This window comes from Varroa jacobsoni, unplaced genomic scaffold, assembly GCF_002532875.2.
Source record: "Varroa jacobsoni isolate VJ856 unplaced genomic scaffold, vjacob_1.0 contig00230, whole genome shotgun sequence".
Classification (NCBI taxonomy): Eukaryota; Metazoa; Arthropoda; class Arachnida; order Mesostigmata; family Varroidae; genus Varroa; species Varroa jacobsoni.
The window spans coordinates 104,420-120,861 of NW_019214433.1; the positions used below are offsets into that span (position 1 = coordinate 104,420).

A 16,442-nucleotide genomic window follows, 5' to 3' on the forward strand; every position below is an offset into this window, starting at 1 on the left:
ACCTTATGAGCCCCTAAGTTTAGTAGGCAAACACGTTGTCACTATTCCTTCACGGGGCAAATCCCACAACCTGGAATGGACCCTTCTGCCACCCCCCGATCCTCTGCGGAATGAAAGAAGAAGCAGAAAGGATAACTCCCCCACCTGAAACAGCACGCGAAGCACTCTGCTCGTTCCGATGATCTGATCAGATAAATTGTTGGTGTCTCTTTTTGGCGCCTCCTCGCCATTTCGACCCTTCCCACTTCGTTGGTTAGTGCGCGGCAGCAGAAGCAACCGGGGACTACATACAGCAGTTGATTGGTCTCTGTCTGCTGCTATAGCTGGTAGTGGCCGACTGTCGCTGCCGTAATCGTTAAGGTTGTGGTAGTTGGGGCGACCCAGGCCCGCTATCGTACCTGTTGCTTGCTACTGCGGTTGTTGGAGCGACTCCGACTGAAACTTCTGTTGCTGATCTTGTTCGATCAGACAAGGAAAAGTAAACGCTCAAAGCAGAACGATGTTGCGGCTGTCGCTACCGGCGAAGTAATCGATATCCTGTAGCTCTGTGGCTGTTTGCTGTGAGTGCAGTTACGATAATATCATATCAAAAACAGAAGGGACGACACAGGCCAAAACCTACCCAGTCCGATACCCGAAACGGGTTACAAGTAAATGTGACCGCGGATGAAATCTGTTGATGTAACATTTCGTCGAATTGTTACGTGTTCAGTATCTGTGCCCGCTATAGTTCCGCGGCGTACGACTGTTAACTACGTGAGTACCAGTGAGAAAGTAGACAGATTGTTCTATAAACTTAGCTTTCTCAAAAAAGCTCAAACTAGATTAAGTTCAATATATATATATATATATATATATATATATATATATATGTATATGTCGATCGAATGAGTAACGAGTTGTGAGTTCGTTCGAACGAGAGAAAAACGGGGACGAAGTCTAGTGACAATAGCTATTAGTTGAAAGATTGTGGTCCTATAGTAGCTATGGTTAGGAGAGCTCAGTAATACTACTCGAGTGCACCCTGCCGCATGGAAAGTCAGAAGACTACCTATTTCTGAGTTGAGTCGTACCGTAATTTATCGATCGTGGTTCTAGCTTTCGTAGCTACTGTTGTGCTGTGCGACATCGGCTGATTAATAGTTAACTATCCTCGTGGAGGACGCCGCCATTAGGCTAAATAGGATCTGTCCTCCCTCCCATCGCTTGTGTCTCCTCCTCAAGTGTATGGCTATAGCATTGGATCATCTGTCGCTACCTGCAGCTAGTTGCTAGTTAACTTTCGTGCGGATTTCATACGGCGTCCCCATGAGTATTTCAAGCGGGAAGTGGTGACACTTTCGTTCTAATTATAGCCAGTGAAGATACATTAGCTACAGGTGTTTACTGTGTTTGCCACACGAGCACTTCTACGAAACATCCTAGGAATAATGAAGACCCTACCGATCGTGGATATATTGCGCCTTGCATTGGACGACAGCGCAGAACCAGACTACGACGTCTGCGACGTGAGTACCTACTATTTGGCCTAGTTCACTAGAAAAAAACCATCAGCAGAGGTGACCCTCACAACAACTTGTTGGACTAAATCTGTTAATCTACGCACAGACAACGGCGGCACCGCACCTGTAGGTACCTGGGTTTGTTTTTCAAGACGATTACTCTGATGATATGCTGACACAACTGTAGAAGACGGTGACTGCTTGTTTTGGTAAAAATTATAGCGCCAAAACGTTTTCCTTCATGATATTTGAGGATCAGAAGAATTACTTATATTGCACGATACGAAAAAAACTTCTTTCCTTTTTTTTTTGTCGGTTCTATCTTCATTTTGTGGTTCGAGATTACCATTATATTGTTTGCGTTGTTCCAGCCGTGATTATGATTATCTTTTTACTTCGAAGCCTTCGCTTGAATCATAATAGTTATTCGGCCGGCTGATAAACGTGATCGTATGTTCAGGTACCCATTTACTTTTGGCGTTTAACGCGCATAACATTAAAGAGCTAACCAGCCGGTCAAAACAGTTGCTTAAAACAACAGGCTTTACAGTTCTGTGCTCGTGTCCGCAGCTGTAGAACATATATAAAGTGGCGTACGGGGATGTATCCTTGTTTTTAAGTAGGCTCATTCGACGCTGTTCAGAGTGACAGACCTGATTCACCACCTCTGCTCCATTATAGATGACAGTAAGGCTCACTGGCTACCTGGTTGTTTGGGTCTCTCAGCCTTTAATGTGTTCCGACGATTTCCCGATTGAGCTCGACTTGTAGGTGCTGTTATTGTAGGCCGATTCTCGCATGCTGTGACCTTCCTGTGGATCCTGTATTTGTTGTCGTCATTGTTGCCTGATGTCGGATGTCAATGATGTGTTCTTGTCTGGCCACTTATCACGGATGGTGATTTTACGATCGTATGGAGGCGACGGCAGCCGCACACCCACTGACGCTACTCGACACGCACATGAACACTCGTGGGAACGCAGTTCCAATCGATGGGCTCGAATGTTATCCAAAGGAACTTAAAGATCCAGGAGTGAGCCTCTTCGCTTACTTCTTGACTACGATTAGCATCACCTCTAGAGGATTATGATGGCTTCCCGGAATATGCTAGGTTAGACCTACAGCGGAAACAGGATGGTCAACATGTGTAGTTCTAACTAGAATATTTACGGGTGTGTAAGAGCACAAGGTACTACGAGCACTATAAAGAACCAAGGCGTTGATGAAAAAAAAACCTTTTGAAAATAGACAACAAAGAGAGAAATACATTTTCAATAGATGAAAATCATGAGGAAACAAATAGAAATGAGGAGTAAATCAGGTAACACTAGAAACAATATGTCAGTGTCATCTATAAGGCACGTGACTGTCGCTTGCAACCATCGAGCGTGCAAGATATATCAAATCCTGCGATAGCGCAACGTGTAACAGCTAAAGTGTTTACCTCATACACGACTACTAAAAACCGTGTGGTAGTCTCAGGGTCAAAAAGCTTTATGTCTAGTTTTATTGGTGCGGGCGGCCAACAGCTATCGATTGTATTTCGGCAAAAGAAAAATTGTCTGTGTTTCCGACGACCCGTTGAAATCGGCAGCTAGCAGCATGTGGGCCTGCGGCATTGGCGAGCCTAGTAGTACGAGTATTTGTAAAACCCCACCAATAAGAGCGAGCTTCGTCTACAATAGATGGTTCGAGTTTCACGTCCGCTATAGCCGGTAGACCTTCCAACACGAACGGAGTGCGTTTAAGTCCGGATTCGAACCCGGACCACCACGTGTCCGTTAAGTTTAGTAGACAAGCACGTTACCCACGGGGATGATCGAGTTTCGTCGGGACTATATTAGCTGCCAAAACACTTGGCAGGACTTAGACGACACGCAACTCTGTTCCCTGCAGTGACTGTTGGCCATTGGCTGCCACATGTAAAAGGTCCTCGTGAAGCAGTGGCATCTATGCTATAGTCACACGGGTGGTGGTTGTCTGTCCGTGTGATATGTGTTACGATTATTGCTATGATAACATCTACCTCGAGAAAAAGAAGCCTTCGCGTTTATAACGATATAAAGTTTTTCGTACGTTCACCACCTTTACTCTTACACCTCAAATAATGATGGTATTACGTTTCGATTGTTGGAGGTCAATTGTTATAAAAAAAAAACCTGGAAGTTACTACAAATCCTCATCTCCTGAACGCTTGCCGCTTTGGTTGAATCTCTGTTATGTACTTATCTGCGGCCACTTAAGTATTTGTATATTTTGTACGTTCTCGCGCTACTTACAGCCTTTTGCTTATAGTTAAAATAACCGTAAACGTCTGTTTTTTATCTTTTGCTGCTTTGACCGCTGATTGTCATTTACCTTTGTGTATGCTTATACCATCACTGAGAGTCGTAAACGCTTTCGCTGCTCTTTATGTTAAACATTTAATAACTTTTTTTACGAGAAAATTTGACGACACTACTAGAGTAGGAAATAGAAAAGGGTAATTATTGATGTAACGCAATACGGAGCTAGAACAAGCTTCAGACGGACATGTCTGTTTCAAATAGTTCTTATCGTCTCTCGCCCGACTAACGTTCCCATGATGATGACGAGAAAAATTCTATTCAAAGTTATAACCGTAATGCTTCAGAGGTAATCATTTCTAATACATTGCTAAGAATGGATGGGTAGATGACGGGAGACTACGTTCACACTTTTTATTACATATTCTTTAGATTAAAACTTGTCTCAGCAAAGAAAACGGACAGATTTTAGCGTTCCGATGACGACGGGATCGAGGCAGATTCGAACAAACACAAAGACGTGGACAAGCAAAAACACAAAGGTATACATCTACAAAAGTATCATTAACGGCAATTCTATAGAATTAAGAGGAGAGAAAGAGGAGGGAAGAGACCAATGTAGATTGACGCCACCGCATTCGATTCTACCAGCTATTGGTATGAGCATCGCCAAAATTATAAGCACCATCTCCCTGGCGATTCTGTTTGCGATTAGACAAACTGGGGTCCGCCTGGTATAATAAAACTGTACCTTGTTAGGTGCGACAGCCAAAACCAGCTCTGACGTTTTGTTGCTGACGCCAGCGACTCAAACGTTCGTCGTCTATGGTAAAGATCGGCAATTTTTTGACCGCAGGGCATGAGTAATACTCGTGTACACATGCGATAGTACAGCGATGATGACATAGATGTTGTTGGGCAGAAATGACAAAATATCACCGAAATATTGAGAAGATGCGAGACAAACATTGAAAACAGAAAATACATGATAATGGCGGCTAGCTATATTATACTATAGTATTTATTTATTATCACAAGGAGAAAAAGCGTTTGGAATGGAAAACATGACCTTTTTTATATAATATTTTTATGCACTGAGCAAGACGACCTTTCTAGGCAATCGCTGCGAACAGATTATCGTCTTAAGAACCGCCGGTAAAATAATCAATATGATGATGGCTTATCCTTTTCGAACCGATCTATCTTGAGGGTTTACTAGTAGACCTTTAAATAAACACAAAAGTTAGAGCGTTTTTCTTTGTTTTTTTTTATACCGTACACATTTTTGTTCGGTGATTGGAATTGCATACTGCTACGGTTCGGTTCACTAAATGAAGCAGTTAAATCGATCAGATATTGAAATCGGTGTATTTTCCCTTCTCATTAACGTACAATATTAGAATTGGTATTGTATCACACTGCAGCGGTTAACGTTCAATATCTAAAATTATCGATAGGCATAGTTATACATCATTTTGTTTGTTTGTTTTTCTGTGTGTGTCTGACCTGCGAACCGTGCGTCTGGCATTGACTCTGAAGGCAGAGTATTCCACGTGCGTGCGTACATATTCGACCTTGTAGAATACACGAACAATTCAGCACGGCCAGATGTCAGCAGATCGAAGCAGGCCGCGTCATGTTATTGTCGCATAGTGATGCAGTCGCTGCCACCATGATAATTGGATCGATTAAATATATCCTGCTACTAGAAATATACACGATCACTGTTACCGCGTGAACAAAGAAATAGGTACTGCAGCCTGCGGTATATAAACCTTGGCGTGGCGTGCAAAATTAGCTGAGTCAGTTGCGATGAGTGTTTAAACGTCTGCGTAGTTGGTCGATTTCTATGGAAAAACAGTCATGATCAAGTCATTTGGATTCGGCTGTGAATTAATGACGGGCTTGCTGCAATGCGGACTTGATGGCTAGCCAGCTCGTGCACGACCACATATCTTTGTTGGTGCACGCGTACGGTACACATGTAATGAGTATTTATGGAGCTCACTGGTCGACGCTCGGTGTGTCGTTGAAGGGCCTGCAAATGCCGAACGTCTATCGTAAGAGGATGGATGTAAGAAGGATACAAAAGTTGAGACGATGCATAATTGTCTGTCTTTGAGCCTGCTTTTCTTTGATCTAATTCTCTCTCTTTCTACATATGCGACGAGCACGAAAACGAAAAAGGGCAAATGATAAAATGAAATTATTAAAATCTGCACGAACGGTTGCCACTTGTTACACTTGATCCGGACAATTATAACAATTGGTTTGGGGACCACGCACGAGCAGCAGTTGAGTCTGGAGGCGGACCTTCGAATAAGAGCAGCCATCATTGCACGCATGGATTGTGAAACGTTATTACGGGTGATAAAATTATCAGATGCTATTCAGATTGGTGTCAGCCTTATTATTCAGCACGACCGCGAAGTGTGCATATATCTTGATAGAAAATGGATACGATAAATATGAACAGATATTCGCAAATGGCCGGTACGGCTGCATCAGACAGCTTCGGAGTTTAAGTACCGACACCGAAGTTCTATCAGTAGCAGTCATGGAAGTACATACATCGAAGAAAAAGAGGCGGGGATTCTTTGCAACAACGCCTTTGCCGCCTGGGGCTCACCAGAGACGCATATTGGACTGTGGCCGCCTGCATGAATACTATTGTACATTAGACACGATCGTGTATCTAGATTTATATACCAGGAGCATTTTGGTCTTAGAATGACGACGATATGCGTCTAATTACATATGGGGGAAGGGGTGGGGTATCAATGTCCAAATTAATAACTGTGAATTAATAATTCGTAGAGTTGCTTAACGGAAAAAACACCTAGCGGGTATCAGAAGTTGAAGTAGCTAGGTAACCGTTTAATGTTAAGGACAGATATGCAGCGATGTACTTCGTAGCTCTATTATGATGTACACAAAAAGCAACAAATAATGCTCGCCATTTCTTTTTTCCGCTGTACTTTACCACCTACGCGTGTTAGAATCTAAGTTTTCGTTAAAAATATGTACCACTTTATTCTAGAAAGGAATGGAAATCATTCGACAGTCACCTATGGTATTTTCAAAGCTGGACCCTGAAGCTATTGTTGCCGCCGCTCGTTAATCGGTTTTTTTTTTTACTTAGGTTTTTTACATGACAGACGGCGCAACGGGTTAGGTTTCTGTTTCGGCCTGTTGTCCTAAGCTCTTGTTTTCTCCCATTGTTTACCTATTGGTAAGTATATGTATGGCTACAGGGGATTCCGTTCTGGGCGTTAGTTACTTCGGGTTAGTTTGCTTGCCTCTTCATCAGTGGCCTTCAGATGTAAATGAGGGGAAGATTCCTTGTCCTAGTCATTTTTCTTAATTTTTTCTGCCGTCTCAAATTTGAATTGCAAATCAATTTCGATCGCGACGCGAACAGATGCTAAGAGGAGTCGACAAATCAAACGCTGCGTAGACAGGATGCCATGCACCCGTCATGAATCTTGTGCGTAGATGCGCATATGCACTTGCGCTCTGTCTACAGCAACGCCATTCATACTGAACGAGAAGGTGCTCCGAAGGAGAAAAACAACCAATAAATATAGACGACTCTTTCGGATTTAATGATAAACCTTGGACGACTGTCCAGTAAGGAAACAGAGAGGTAAACTTGGAAGAGGTTAAGGTATAGATTAAGATCAGGTATATATTGAGCAGTAACTATGGGTCGAAATATAGAATATTGGCCTGATCATAGGTATCCTTTACTTGATATTTTTATTTGTATGGTTTTCGCTTTTTTCGTTTAAGAGAGAAAGAGAGAGGAGCGTCAGCGATGGTTTACGTAAATTACAGCTTACTGAGAGCAATTTTCGCTATAGCTGTTGCTGCTGATATCGGTTAGAGCTAGAACCTAGGTTGCGGGGCCACTATAATTAGTGTGAAAGGTTTGAGTCATCAATACCACGAAACATGTGGGATCGAATGTGTGGCAGTCTTTAAAGTACTTGACGCTGTTGATAGAACGAAAAGGGTGCGAACGTGTAAGGAGTAGGCGAACGACGAAATAGAACAAACTGTGCCAGTACTTACTGATGTGTGCCTATCAAATATTGTCACCGCCATGTTCAGCGTAGCCATTGAAACTCATCTTCGTAGCCCGGTTGAGGGAACGGCAACTTCTGATATTCTTCGAGGAAATGCCACCTCACTGACGAGGTGAGATGGCTTGATTGCTATACAGGCAGATCTTTAGGACGATAACTAAACATTTATGAAGAGAGCAATGGCTGGAATAGAAAGCCAGCCGTTAGTTGGAACGTCTCAAAGATATTTATTTAAAGGCAGACATTAGAGACGCTCCTGTCTCTGCAGCTCGCCGCTGCTTTATATATATATATATATATATACACACCAATATATATAACAATAATTACGACTCATCAGTCAGCTGTCAAAAACATGTTACGGAGATATAATACGAAAGACTTGTTACTTGAAAATATAGCAGGCAGTGAGCGAGCACGAAAGGCATCAGTAGCTACCTGCTTGTCGTAGTTCTCATAGCTGAACGTCTATTTTTATTAATCGTGCACTCCTGAATGGGGTGTGACGAGCCGTGCGATGAGTTACAAAGAGTAAGAAAGGAAGACGATAAGGAGGGCAAGCAATACAACCAAAGGACGAATCGAGAGTTAAATCAGCTGTTTCAGCCAATTACTTAGTGCATAGTGGTAATACAGCTTCTATTAAAATGCTCTTCCTGAAGGAACAAAAAGTCAGTGCACCCTACAGTGGAAGATACCGCCATAGTAGGACCCCGTTTGTGCTGAATAATGTTATTTAACTAAGTTAATGGTCGATGAAGAAAACACTTGGTTAGTAATAATCTCTTTTCGCACCCTTTCCCGACGAGACAGTCTTAAAGCCACATCAAAGTTGACAGGAGAAACTGGAGCGTCATATGACTAGGCGACGAACGCAGATCGGCGTTCGCCAGTCGCGAACCATACAACGCGTCTTCCTGGTCTTTCGCTATCTTTTCTTGTTCAATTTGCCACGATTTTGACAACAACAAAACTACTACAAGAACACGACAAGTATTCGAAATTCATCTAGGCATGACACGCTGATGTCTGTGGCAGGCGTATACAAGACGAAGCTGTGATGCATCGCATCAGGGTGCCATTGTAGAACTGTCGCCGCTGAGAAGGCCCATACATAGCAAGCGTCGACGAAATCATTAGCAAGTATCAGCTATCTGCACTACAATACAACTGCTACTCAATGATGAGAAGTAAACGAAAAATCATCAAGTAGAAAGAAATGGAAAAAAAAATCGGTGAAAATATGAGGATTTTGTTGTCGTTGTTGCCCTTCGGATCGTAGATATTGGTGAGGAACGGCAGCGGTTGCCCCTCCTGCGCGTTATCAAGCTAGGTCCGATGAACGCAAGCAGATCAATTGAGCCGTTAAAATGGCATCGCCATTGACGTTAACAATACCAGCCACCGCAGTAACAACAACTATAAAAACACCGATTGGCAGCACCGTTGGCTATGTAAAACGATTCAATCGCACCATGGAAAGAGGTGTTTGTATCGTGAAACATCGACTAGCGGACCTACTTGAGCAGGCTATTTGATTAACACAAGCAAATTATGATAGTTACAGCGCTACACTACTCCCTCTTCCCGGTTTACCACTCGCCAGCTAACGGTAGCAGCAGCAGCAGCAGCAGCAGCAGCAGCAGCAGCAGCAGCAGCAGCAGCAGCAGCAGCAGCAGCAGCAGCAGCAGCAGCAGCAGCAGCAGCAGCAGCAGCAGCAGCAGCAGCAGCAGCAGCAGCAGCAGCAGCAGCAGCAGCAGCAGCAGCAGCAGCAGCAGCAGCAGCAGGAAACGCAAGGGTAAAAGAACAAATGTCGATTGTACAAACAAAGACGTACGAAGCATTTCATGCAAGCATGTGCCTTTGATCTGCATGTCCTGGCGTAGATTCTTGATGATATTAGAAGGCTGGGGAAATGAATATCGTTCGCTTTTCTCGTTCAGCTGGGGTAAAGGGCTGCGGTGTAGAGACCAGGGAATAGTCATTGTCTGCGTTCTGGCGGAAAGGCACAGAGCAATGCCCCAGAAGCGATCGTGACAACTGTGGCAGTGACGAACGAAACGGTGAAAGATCCGGTGTTGCCGATTCGCAGGAAGCAGTTGTCGATCGCTTGTAGCGTAATAATCATTTAATGGCCCTATCTTTCGTTTTTGGATGGGAGAATTGAAGACAGAAAGTAGAAAAATCCACATTGCCCTTTGTTCCCTGGGCGGCCCACTCATCTGTCCTATACCTTGCTGTTCAAACGAAGATTAAAATTGTTTGTTTGCAACATGATCGATACTTGTATTCTGTAGTATGTAGATAGATGCGCAATGTAGAGATAGAAAAAAAGTGATTGATCTCAAAAAACGCCATTAGCAATTAAACAAAAAACAATCCAGGGACTTGGTTTCGTTCCTTTGTGTTGTTATATTGTAGTGAAAGTAACGATAATGCGGAAATTTCATTTTTTCTATTATTATTATTATTATTATTATTATTAGGTGGCATAAAAATCATAACACATGCCACTTTCTGAGGAAGAAAGAGAGAGAGAGAGAGAGAGAGAGAGAGAGAGAAAATGAAAAAAGCGACTGCTACAAATCAGTTTAGGCGGAAGTGGCATCGAGATGTGATTGAACTTTATCTTTATGCCTAATGGAGCTATTGCTTAGTAGGTACTGGACATGACGATTCCTGTTATGGGGGGACCCAAAGCGATTGTGTTTTTTTTTTCGAGAACAATTTCTTTTTTTTTTATAAACAACTCCATACGGACTCTTAATTCCTTCTTGGTCTTCATTTGTGTCGATTTCCGTATTCAGAACAATTTCGTAATCGGCATGATATGCGCTTAGCATATATATAAGGCTTACAAGAACTACCGCCTATCAAAGCGAAGTTAGTAAAAGTTATGAGTTAGGAGAGCAGCGGAAACGGTGATACCGCAATAACAAAATTCAGTTCAGTATGAACCTAGACGTGGGATAGGTACGTAATAAACGGAATCCTTCAAAACCATTATACTCATGCAGCAATGCAGCGGTAACCCCCCAACGGCTAATCACACAGTAGAAGCAGCACGCAAAAAGCAGGATGCCATGTTCATTTCGCACTTGAGATATGCTTGTATGGAGTAGAAGTGGCGGGAGCCAATGAGCTCCGCCCTGTTTGTGAAACTCGTCTTGCTTGATATTTTTGAAGGCCAGTCGCTGGACCTTTTTCGTGCTTGATTCTTTTGTCAGTTGTAGCCCGTTGCTACTAGAAGCACTATGACATAGTAGTACAAAGCGGAAACGTCTCTGCGACTCACGATAGCACTTATCTTGCTTGACTGTCGCCTCCAGTGGTCAAGCGAGACTTCAGTGTTTCGACCGTTTTTATCCAACTTGTTCAAATATTCTGCCGAGTTGCGGCGAACTTCTGGTCACCATACAATCTCATTTTTCTTTTGCTGCATTATTGTTGCGCCTCCATGGCGGCAGAAAACTGGCATTCATTCGTTGAATACTATGTTCAGTTACTGCCTCTAGGTCGCTAGTGCGAGTGAATAGAAGCTCAGAGGAATAGGTCGGTTGGCTCATCCCTTCGATTTGCCTATATGACAGTACGGGCTGTCCTGCACAGGCTCAACAGGCATGTGTGCCGTAATGCCGAACGTGTCGATACAGGAATTACCATATCTATTTTAGTCACCATCTCGATTCACCGACAAACTCCTGGTTTTGTATTTCTCCACCTACAGACCATAGAAGCTAAACGAAAAGCTTCCGATTGTTTTTGGCTTTAAGCTAGAGCCACGGCATAGATAACGCTATCATCCCTTTACTTTTCACTTAGTCTCGCCAAGTGTCCCATTTTTCGCGCTTTTAAAAGATGTAGCCGACATGCTGGAATGTATGAGTAAGTCTGAACGCGGTCAACAGTTATGACCATTGAAAGCGCCGTTTAGTATTATGTAATTTTATGCTGTTAAAGGGGCGGGTCCCTTTCGTACTACTTACTCTGCTATCGTCAAGCTAGATAGGGTCAATGGAACGGCGGAAAATGCAACGGTATGGTACGAACTGTGTGTTAACAAATTGTCGAATTTACGACAGATATATATATATATATATATATATGGTACATATTAGATATATGCGATATCTGGGAGCCCCAGAAATGCAATCGAATCTTTTTCGGTCCAAAGCAACAATTTGCAGCTGAGTGGGTAGTAGCAAGAGCGGCAGTGTAACTGAATAGGATACATGACGATAGCGTTATTGTACATAGCAACATCGTTGTCTCTGTATTTGTACTACTAACATAAGTCATTACCATTCACAGCATCACGACGAGCACCGTCAATTCCGCGCGGAGTGTGGCTCTAGACATGAATATACGTTGAGCTACGTATATGCATATATATATTTATATGTCTATCTGCAAGCTAGAAACCCTCCTGGTCGCTGGCTGGGCCAGCCATCCAAGCAACCCACAAGCAGCGGATCACTATCTTGTTATGGCGTTATCAGCTTAAGAAATTTCGGAACAGACAAAGGTTGGAAAACAGATGTCTATGATAACAAAAATATATATCAAAACTGGGTTTTGTGCCGGCTATATAGAAAGGCGGTAGTCCTCGTCATGTGGTGATGGCATAGTTACACTTTTCCCATCATCACCAACATCAATATTACTATTACCAATACTATTTACATCTATAGCATATATAGAATGTAATGCGCAAATCACAGAAGCAGTTTTACGTAACTATCCTCTGATGTACGCGCAATTACGTGCGGCACGTTCCGCAAGCGATCGCTTCTGGGCCTTCTTTGCGTGTGCCCCTGTCTGATGTATATGTCTGTGCGCGTGTATTTGGGTGTCCCATACGTGCGTGCCTAGTCCGTATTGATATGACGATAGAACCGAAATGGCGAAACGAATAATGAGGTTTCGGGGTTGTTGCGGTTATTGCCATACGTGATTGTCAGCTTCGTGGGGGTTTAGTCAGTTGGCGGCAACTATTTAACAAATACGCAAGAATGGAGCAGCTGGAGCAGATGCCGAGGAAGGAATTGGAAAGGATCAACAAGATGATGGTTAGAAATTCCTTTTTTCTTTTTCCTTGACGAAGAAAGGCAATTTTCTCGGTCGTCGTTTTACCGCTGGAGCTGTAGCTTCCCTCGCTATCTTTGTAATTTTTTTTGCTTCTTTGATGGTTCCGCCGTTGTTGCAGTCCCGCAACTCGATAAATTTGATAGTATCGTATTGCCATCACGGGCGCTCCCGCGTTTTTTTGGACGATAAACGATATCTGCCGTTTCGCCTTCTATGCCTCGGCATGCAGGCGGAATCGAGGCGTTTACGCTGAATTTCTGTCGTCGCCATGTCGCAGGGTCGACGGGACTTAGTTGCTGCGTAGCGATACAGAGGTGACACCGGCGCAATGGTTGGCTTCATTTGAATTGTGACCGCTCCTATTATTGTTAGATTTGCAGACATGCCGAGGTCGGCGAAAATCTGAGAGTCATCCCGGTTGCAGTTGTTATGCAGAACGGCAAAAACAATCATTGTTTAGAAGCCTTGCTCATAGCAAGGTTCTTGTGAACGCTGTTACAAGCAGGAGAAACCGAGACAGCTAACCTTAGGCTCAGCTCGTGGACTACCTAGGGATATTGGGAACTTTCCATATAGTATAATATAGGTATATGGATGGTGGTAAATTGGACTGCAGAAGTGCACGTCTCGAAAAATAATTGCGTATTTTTTTATTTTGTGCGCGTTTACGCGTTAGCTCAATACGGCTTAATTGTGTAGTATGCTGTGCTCCGTCGTCCGTATGCATCGATGCCTTTGGACACCGGCAGTGCATGATCTACTAGAGTTCGTACAATTTTCTCTTTAATTAATCTTTTTTTTGTTATGTTGCCTTCTTTTCGTCTTTTTTCTTAGTGCAACGCTGTGCGCTCCCCTGCGACACCTTTTTGTCACCTCCTTTGATGGTTGTTGTCTTTCCGCGAACTCATGTCGCTAACTCTGGTGCCCAGTAACCGCAACTGCGAAGAAATTACTGGGAAAAAAGCAACGGCTCGCGGCCTTTGAATGGCGTTTAGACAATGAACGGCCATCTTCGGAAACGATGTAACGGCCGTCGAGGCAGTGCCGCAGAAAATTGAGAAGCACGACTTCGGTAGTCAGAAAATTGACTAGCGTTTTCCGCGGCCGTTTTGATGACGATGAAACCTCGGCTACAACGTTGCGGGGAGTCCTGGGGTATCGACTTCGCGTGTCTATCTCAACACAACCCTAGCACAGCACAGAAAACGAGGCTTGGACGGTACGCTGAACAATGACAAAACCTGTGGTCGGTTATGTCGCGTCACGACGCAACAGTCGCAAACGATTAATATTGTTATTTTGAAAGCTAACAGCCCGACGTCGGGCAGCGGGCTAAACGATTGTGGATGGAACTTGTTGTTGCATTTACTTCGTCCAGTTATCGATAATCATATAGATATGAGCATTTATAGGCATCGAAGTGATACCGCGGACGGCAAGCATTGTCTGTGAGCGTAATCAATTCAGTATTGATGTCCGATGAACAGGCACTTACCAGGTGCGATCGAGCTGATTGAGTTCATTCAAATGAAACTTTATATGACGACTAACTCTGTTGCTGTTGCTGCTGTCCTTGAGGAGTCCAGACGCCTGAGATCTGCTTTATGTGTGATCATCGCTATATAGGACACGACACTGAAGGAGTTGCTGGGTCACGACCTTATAATCAGGTTACGGCACCGTTATATCTACTCAAACTGGTTGCCACAGTAGAGGTGGTGATTATGGCGTCGATGATAACGATTTTGGAGAATATTATCGATGGTGTTCTTGTCACTCAGCTACTACTGCCCCCTGTTCATGGTTGAACGAAACGAGTATACGTAAGCGGGCTTGTATTACTGGTGTTGTGGACGGAATTCTCGCACAGTCGGTCTCGCCTACCAATATAATGCTGCCACATACCAAGTACCTCTGTTTTTATTTACTACTACTAGCCAACGCAATGATATGTAACGTAATGTTATGGTACCCGGTGGTGGGGAACAAACAATAAAATGTCCGACGTTGTATCTGCTATATTTCCAGCGCCAAACACACCTGTTGGCTATAGTAAAACTGAAATCCCCGACGCTATACTCGCGCATGGATATCGCGTTTAAAATAACATCTCTATATAAACATGTTAATATCATTCGCCGTTTCTGGTCGATGAATAATAAATAACTCGATTGACTAGAGTGAAAATGATCAAAGCGCTGCTTTGCTGATTACCCCAGTTTCACTTCTTTTTTTTTTTTTTGCCGCTGGCAGACGTTTAACGTCCGTCAAATATAACTCGGCGCATCAACATTGTCACTGTCTCTACGTGCAGATGAATATAGTTACACACTATCGTTTACATAAGTTTTATTTGCTTTATCTCCGTATATTCAATAGCTGCTAGCGAGGCAACAGTCTTCCAGTGGTCACGCGACAAAATCAGGGGTTGCGAAGGTGGACAGACGACGAACAAATCGAACAGCTTCATTCTTCAATAACGGCTATTGTCGAATAGGTTGAGGCGTTGCTAGGCATAACGACGGCTGCCAATGGTCGTCATTTGTCGTCTTCTTACTATCCCCTCTGTTTGCGGCTGCTCTGTGCGTGCGGCATGCTAATGCCGACGATGACTTTTATGGGCCGCCGTAGCTGTAAAGCGGACAAGGATTTACGATAAAGTGGCGATAATGGCCGGCGGCACCAGGTATATGCTTCCCGTACGCAGTCCACTCGTCGATATATCTAGCGTAGTGTTTTTGTTACTGTTAAAATTGGCAAGATCGAGCTAAACCTACGAATTATCATATTCAGATATTCTATGTATCAGCCAATGCAAATTATAAAGACAGGAACAAGCTGGTATGGCTTGTAATAGACATTAGGTTAAACAAGAACGTTTGAGACGCAAATGAGCATGCAGTAACTACAATGGCAGTTCTCTGATTGGAACAGCGACTGGATAAAATATTTGTAAAAAAAGCTAAACTGTTTTAACATTGGTACACACAAATCAGTACCCTTACCCGTATTTAGCTATCATCCAGTTGTTACCTGACACGTATAGAAACGTAAACCAGTCACGTTGAAGGTCAGTAAGTAATACGTTATGTCCATCGATTTATACAATATTAATACACATACGGCAGCTGTGGTATCCGAATGTACTGCTCAGTGGGAGTTGGCCATTCGCTGGTCAGCTCCTTATATCTAGCGTGCCTGACTACGAAACTCGCCGTTTTTTTTGGCATCACTTTTCGAAGTCCAGTTATATTCCTCTGGTCGCAGCTCTTCCCGACATCCGTCAGCCGCTTCCCCTTGCCTCGTTGGCATTTACGATGACTGAAAGGCTTATATATATGGGAGACGCAAGCATGTACACACCCATGTCTGCGATTCTGCAGGCAGGAAGAGCTGCTGATCGCGGCAGCGGTGGCGTAGGGATAGAAGCAACCTACAGAACTGCTAGGCTTCATAGTTGTTAATTGCTCGAACGTCTT

The 16,442-nt window shown here is 43.6% G+C and overlaps 1 protein-coding gene and 1 long non-coding RNA gene across 6 annotated transcripts in view; one reads left to right on the top strand and one right to left on the bottom strand.

Moving 5' to 3' along the window:
• Positions 1 to 16,442, top strand: part of Rhp (GTP-Rho-binding protein rhophilin) — a 151,587-nt gene that overhangs the window by 85,255 nt on the left and 49,890 nt on the right. The window contains exon 1 of one of the 5 annotated variants that reach the window (XM_022851478.2): positions 298 to 1,508. The exons of the other annotated variants lie outside the window; for them this stretch is intronic. Coding sequence (XP_022707213.1) covers positions 1,431 to 1,508 — 78 coding nt within the window. The 5' untranslated portion in view covers positions 298 to 1,430. Of the gene's footprint in view, positions 1 to 297; positions 1,509 to 16,442 lie in introns of those variants that run through there. 5 annotated transcript variants of the gene reach the window in all.
• Positions 4,770 to 16,067, bottom strand: LOC111270982 (uncharacterized). The gene is made up of 4 exons (XR_002686578.2): positions 15,969 to 16,067; positions 14,459 to 15,594; positions 7,862 to 8,058; positions 4,770 to 5,825 (listed from the first exon to the last, which is right to left on the bottom strand). It is a non-coding gene; the product is annotated as an uncharacterized LOC111270982 (long non-coding RNA).